Source organism: Eurypyga helias, unplaced genomic scaffold (genome assembly GCF_000690775.1).
Source record: "Eurypyga helias isolate BGI_N326 unplaced genomic scaffold, ASM69077v1 scaffold38655, whole genome shotgun sequence".
In the NCBI taxonomy this organism is placed as follows: Eukaryota; Metazoa; Chordata; class Aves; order Eurypygiformes; family Eurypygidae; genus Eurypyga; species Eurypyga helias.
Genome location: NW_010252796.1, coordinates 1 through 6949, shown reverse-complemented (window position 1 = coordinate 6949; position 6949 = coordinate 1). Strand labels below are relative to the sequence as shown.

At 41.0% G+C, this 6949-nt stretch overlaps 1 protein-coding gene across 1 annotated transcript in view; it reads right to left on the bottom strand.

The window, feature by feature from the left end:
- TNIP3 (TNFAIP3 interacting protein 3) overlaps window positions 1–6296 on the bottom strand; it is a gene marked incomplete at its 5' end in the record, with an annotated part of 30042 nt that extends 23746 nt beyond the window's left edge. The window contains 4 exons of the mRNA XM_010152479.1: window positions 2356–2487; window positions 3426–3491; window positions 4629–4718; window positions 6210–6296. Of these exons, the coding sequence (XP_010150781.1) occupies window positions 2356–2487; window positions 3426–3491; window positions 4629–4718; window positions 6210–6296 (375 nt within the window). The remainder of the gene's footprint in view (window positions 1–2355; window positions 2488–3425; window positions 3492–4628; window positions 4719–6209) is intronic.
- Between the last annotated feature and the right edge of the window lie 653 nt (window positions 6297–6949).

The following is a 6949-nucleotide window of genomic DNA, read 5'->3' as shown; positions in this document are numbered from 1 at the left end:
GGTTGGAACAAGATGGTCTTTAAGGTCCCTTCCAACCCAAACCATTCTGTGATTCTAAGATTTTATTTTCTCAAAAAAATGGGCAAGATCAGCAGGGTATCTGCATTACATATAGGAACTCACCTAGGTTCCTATATGTAACTCACCTAGGCCAAGCTGGCACGTGCATATATGTTTTAATATATTAAAGAAAAAACAAAACACTAAAATCCATATAGGCTTTTAGCATGCTCTTCTCTTCAACCTTTGCCATCTTCTATTCCTAGCTCCTAGCACACATTCTCCTTTTCTGAGGTTGACATGTCTGTAACTATAGATTTCCAGTTTGTTGAGGTTTTTGAACCATCTGAATTCTTACATCTTACTGCTTCTTACTCAACACTGAATCTTAGGGTTATGACACCTAGACTTTCCAGTGACTAGGTTGGTTTTTGATTCCTGTCTTTGGGTACAGAGAGAGAGAACAACAACAAAAAAATAAATCTTCAAAACAATCAGTTTTCCTCGGTAGGCCATAGAGGAAGTGGGGACAGAAAGTTCAGAACATTCATTCTGTGAGAGCCCTACCTCCAGGTGCATTAGTAGAGCACCCAGAGAACAGCCACTCTGAGCATACAAATCTAAAAGCTACCGTCAGGCTGCTGGACTAGATAAACAAGTAGAGAACAAACTTATTACTTACACAAGCTCCTATTACTTTGCTCTGACAATTGCCCTGTACAGCCCACCCCAGCTCCATGGCTACAGGGGAGGTAAGTAAAACATTTAGAAAAGAAAGGGTTGTTCTCTTTCAAGGAAAGAAAAAAAATACACACAGACATTCATATACATATATATATAAAACCATTTGCAGGTATGAAGAATGTTAGTTGCTGCAGAACAAAACTCCAACAAACATAAAGCCCTAAAAATCTAATCTTGGTAGATCTGTCAGTTTGGGCCTCTTCCTCATCTGCTGAACTTTAAAGCAACAAGCCTGCTCATGTGCTTTCAAGATGAACACATCTTCATGCATTTTTCTGAGTCATCCCCTGGCACTGCTTTTTCTCCATCCTCCCCCGTGGGCAGCACAGGGTAACCTGAATTGGCACAGCTGCTGCCATGGGTGTCACAATCCTTGTTGATCATTTAAAATCTCTATTTTAGCGGCAACCTCTGAAAAGGTGTAGATTTCCTGCGCCCCTACATGATATCCAAAAAGTAGAGAAATTCAGAGTAAGTAGAAGCAGCACTTAGTGGCTGAGTATATAATTTGTAAAGAAATTGCTGATCTAAGGATGAAATCACATACAGTTTAATCTGTTCCTGTCAGAGATTTTTTTATTTTATCTTCATTTAGCTCATTATTCATGTATGCAATAAAAAAATTGGGAGTGTGTACTGCTCATCCTTACCTTTTCAAAAAGGCAGCTAAGGGCTGTATTTCCCAGCTATCATATATTAAAGGACAGGCAGTTAAAAACTTCAGTAATACGAACAGAAAGACAGATTATCTGGCATTGAATACACACCCAGAGCAAATATAGTCAGGGATTCAAGGGATGTAAGTACATAACACAGTTTGCTTTAAAACATGTGAATGGTCCTTTTGGCTGGAAATCAAGCATGTGCTCAGCTAAGACCATACTGCAATTGATAAGCAAGTAAGATGGATGTCCTGCTTATGAAGATAAAAACTAAGGGCTTTGCATTTCTTTTCTTGCAGCAGCTAACATATCTTATCTGAGCCTGGAAGTAATGGCATTGCCACTTATTTTCAGGTTTGTTTCATGTTATCAAGCAAACTGAGAATCCCAACTTCAGCCATCAGAGAATAATCCAGAAATTCTTACAAGAGGTTATGGAGGGTGTGATACCATGGAGCAGAATGAGAATAGGAAGCCCCACTCTGTGGTGCTTGTAAAACAAACACAAAGTTTTGTGTATATGTATGCCAACCACTCGAGTGGTTTCACTGCAATGGGAATTCAGCTTAGGGATCTAACTTTAGATCCGAATGCCTACACAAAAGCCAGTGGCTAAGCAGTCCTGAGAGGAGTCCCCAAGCACTCTCAGGGTGAGGTGAACGCCTCTGTACAGCAGCTGACCAGCCCAGCCTCTTTCAGCCTGTGCACACTAATGCTGTGCTCTCTGCCGATTTCTATTGAAATTACTCTTTTTACGCACAGTTCTCTGATCAGAGAGATCAGCTGCTGGGTACAACACTGAAGCACTCAACTGAAGCACTCAACACCACAACCTCACCTCACGGCCGTACAACAACCCATACCCTGGCACTCACAAGAGGAGAAAGAGGAAAGGCAAGACAGAGTTCAACACTGAGCACAAACCGGATCACAGAGTGCACCTTCCTACCGTTTCCTGCAACGGCCTCTCTCTGCCCAGCGCTTGCAACCTTGAATCTTCTGGATGCTGCCGACGTCTGTCTTCCTCCAGCTCACTGACTCGCCTCTCTGACACATCCAGTTTTGCTTTCATTTCTGTCAGCTGAAAAACAAGTGACAGACCATAATGAGCTGGACTGTGGCTCCTGAAAGGTGCAGCACCTTGAAGGTGCCTTCAAAACCTTTCAGCTCTCAGCAGAAAGGAGTGGATCTGGTTCAATGTAAAGTCCCCAGTCACTGACTTTTCCCTCCCCACCTCCAAGCCCTGCTACTCTGTCTGCAGTGGAGACTCAATTATGCTGGGTAAATTCTGTGTTGGTGTTAATCCAGTTGGGTCTCGCACTGTTTTGCTGCCAAAGGACAGCTAATATGGGTCTGTCCTTCCAACTGCATTTTTCCATTCTGACTTCTTAATTTTTCTTTTGCAATTTGGACTCCCTCTGCAATAGCACACATCCAAATGATCTATCCAGAGGCACAAATGGTCCATTATTAAATAGGAAAGAGCCATTTAAATTCCTCTTCTCTATGGGGGGCAGGCGGGGGGCAATCCAATAAACGATCCAGATCTTAGTAAAGCTTACTGAATAATATTAGAGAGAAAATGTTCCTGATAAGCACAGGAGGTCATTCTGCAAACCTCCTTTTTATAGAAGGAAACAGGAGATGAGAAGTATCAGCCAACAAACCCACTTGGTTTTGGGAATACCGGGCAGAATTGTAAGCAGCCAGCCTCACTAGGCAGCTGAATATGTCTGCAGGAAGGATACCACACGGTCACAAGCACGGAATGAAAGCTGTGCCAATGAGATCTTGATCAAAAAAACCAAATTTTGGTTATTTTGTCCTAATGAAGATTGCACACACATTAGCTTCAACTTCTGGGTGCTGAAGTGTTTTTAATTTTTGAGCTACAGAGTAAACGTGATGCCTTTCCCCCTGAAGATATTTACTATAGCTACGGCTGGTTGGTATTTCAGCACAGACTTAACTATCAGTACGTGGCATACATATTCCAATAGAAGTAGTCAACGTTATTACCTGTTTTTCATAAAGCTGTTTCATATTTCTAAATTGATGATCCCATTGCTTGTTCACCTCCAGAAGCTGTAATTATCAGGAAGTCACAGTAAATAACCCATATTTCAACACTGTCAATAACGAAAAAATAGAATGGCATTCTAATCCTCCAGCTATGACTGTGTACAACCTCCCCATTATCTGGCCACTTCACTTCAGAAACAGCAAGTTTAAGGTTTGGCAAGGTTCATTTCCCACCTGCCAGTGCTTCGGTATTTCAGTTAAATTACTACGTGAACATCCAGGAAGTAACGTTCAGGAAACATGCAAATACACAGTAAGCTCCAGGTGAATCATGTGCAACACTGTACAAATCCCAGGCTGCAACTCCTAAATGGCCAAGGACTTTCTTGTTAGTTTGCTTTAAGTTCCATAAACATATTTCCAATTAGAAGGTCTCTGACTTCAAACAAGTGAATTGAAGACTCCTTTTAACTGCAATTACTACTGGGTGCAAATCCTGCCTGCCTTCCTCAGTACCACTAAACCAAGCAAGCGTACACATGCAAGATGGGAAGATTAGCTAACACCATGCATCTAAGTGGTAGGAGTGAAGTCAGTGTGCGTGCATTTTTATTGGAAAAAGCCAAATAGGTCCCTCTGAAGAATTCTGCCCTGTAGGATACAGGGTTACTGTTTAGGATGCTCAGCAAAAGAATGGCTTCCAATTTGGTGCTACCTGTGACAAAGACACCACTGGCTATTACTCACAGTGGTTCCTTGGCCCTTACAAGAGTCATCATTAAGAAGATTTCCCCTTCATACCATGTAATCTGCTCTTCTAGATCCATGGCTGTGTTACAATAAGTCATCATTTGTTTTTAGGAACAGCTGTCCAAATACAACTCTGGGTAGCTTGGTAGAGAGAAGTAGGACTATAGGAACTAATTTAAACATTATTTTAAGTGCTGGCACACCTCAGGCTGCGGAGAAATGAAAAGCAGAAAATCTCCACATAGAAACTGTCTCACAAGAGTGCAGGACGAGATTCCCACAGGAAAAACATAGGCCTTGCTGAACTGGCGGGTAAAACCAACAGGAGTATATACACGGTGTAACAGTGATAACACATTCAACCTTTTCCCGCCCAAGGCATATTACCGATACTGTAATGTCTGTCTCAGAGGTTATATCTGTAAAAATTAATTGTAAAATTAAGATTACCTCTCGTCTCTGTCTCTCCAGTGAGAGGATCTGTTGTTGCAGAGAATTGGCTGATACAGTCTTCTTTTTGGTCAGTAATATGTGCCCTGACTGGAGAAACAAAATGTTCAAAAATGAATGCTTTCGGCATATTCTCCTCACTTCAAGGTTATCATATAAAACTCCCCTCCACCCTGCCACGCGCATGCCAAAAAACTGGAACAGCAACATTTTCTTACACTGTGTTTATTTCAGTACCTTTACACCTGTTGACAGCAGAATCTGAAGTGCACATCTGCTTTAATTGAACATGTGTTTTAATGGAAGCATTATGCAAATGGACACTAAAATAAACAATATTATGTCTATTTGTACCATCTGAGACAGAACACAAAATAGGATTTTAATTATCTTGCAGATGGTAATACAAACAAGTAGTACAAGCCACAGAAGTTGAGCATAACTTGAAGTGGGCCCAAGTAATTCCTTTCATTTACAAGAACTAGAACAATTACTGGTATTGCCCCTGGTAAATTCTTACAGGCCCAAGGCAATAAACTTTAGCACAGTGGGTTCAAAACAAGCAATACTGAAAACGAATAGGCCATTTGGAGAAATTAGGAAATCAGTCTGCAATTGTTCTGTTTTTTAAAGTGTGGAGTTTTGCCCATACAGGACAACAGCAGCTAAACCCTCATTTTTTTAATGGTAAATGTCGTATATTGTAATTTCCAAGAAGTTTCTATGGATTGTCATGAAAACAAATGTGACCTTACAGATATCTATCAAGAGAACTGTACTGGAAAAAAGGTACATGCTCATAAAATCAAAACATACCATGTTCAGATACCTGGTCAGGGTTTTTTTATTCCTCCCTAAATTCTCAACCCATATATAAGAAACTAGAATAAAAGTGGGAGCATTTCTGAGGTATTATGTCTCCTGAAATAGATTTATTTTCTTCAGCTAGAAAATTTAATACCAAATACTAATGAAGAAGATAAAAAATTAAAAAATAAATAGTCTTTTCACAGGCAAAAATCCTGACCACATATTTGCCCTATGGCCAGTCATGCTGAGCTCTAATGTGGACCACTTGACTGACTTCCATGCCAGAAAACACTCAACCTCTCTTTCCATAGAAGTTCATCAAGATGCTAAACTTAAAGTACCTGAAGCAATTACCTGGCTATCAATGGAGTTATTAATGTGTGGAATGCTTTCAGAATCCAGGCTTTAGGCATATATTTAAGTGTATATTTAAGAGTCCTATTAAAGTGAATAGGACAACTCACAAATCTAACAGCTATATATACACTGAGCACCAACTGGCACGAATACTGCTCACAGGAGTTGTTGGGTCACTGATACCAATCACATTCTACCCTTTGCATAACGGCAATTCCAATGATGACATATTTTTTATTTCTAACATTTCCTTCTGCTCCTAAAACAGCGTAAACATTCAGACAAGTCTACTGGAACATAAAAATGAGCCCATAATTGTCAGTCTACAAAGTGACACGCGTGATACCTGTGCCAGCTCCAGCTGTTCCTGGTAATCAGACAGCACTTCAGAGGACAGCCAAAACAGTCACTTACTTCTCGCGGGTCTGCTGGGCCTTCCATGTCACTCACGCCTGCCCACGTGCATCCAAGACGGCCTTCGGCATTTGTTTCACCACTGGTCTTTGGAAGAACAATGAAAGAAAGAGTTTACATTGGATAAAGCATTGCATTAACACCCAGAAGACCTGCAAGTGCTGCCTTTGGAAGCAGCCGAGGTTCAGAAGTGGTGGAATTTTGATTTTAACCTTTTCCTCCTTCCTGGCTGGGGCTTCCCAGAAGGGTTGAAGCACACTGCCTATGACTAATATGCTGGGCAAGGCAGCACTCTGCTTAGTGTGCATGTGAAGCGCGATCAATTGGGCAGTTCACCCTGAGAGAGGAAGTTGCATGTGTAAGGGAAGGAAGGATATGTTTTTTCAGTAAATAAGGGGACAGAGTTTTCTATACCTGCTTCCAGTTGCAAAATAGACTTACGCAAGTATGACAAGTATTAAGTGACGCTAAGACAATGTGAACTATCATGATAGGAAATTTCGTGAGTCATGCTTATAAAGGAGTAATAGCAAAGTAGCAGTTAACAGCTATGGGGAAGAGCACACCCATACAAACCCCAAGATGTTTAGGGGAAAGCCGTAATTGGAAATTGATTTACTTTCCCTGAGGAAAAGCTGCACAAAGTTGAAGAATGACAGGTGATGATACTCTTCTCCTAACGAAGCCGTACTTGTAGTGCTAGTATTTACCTTATCTAAGCATAGAATCATAGAATCACT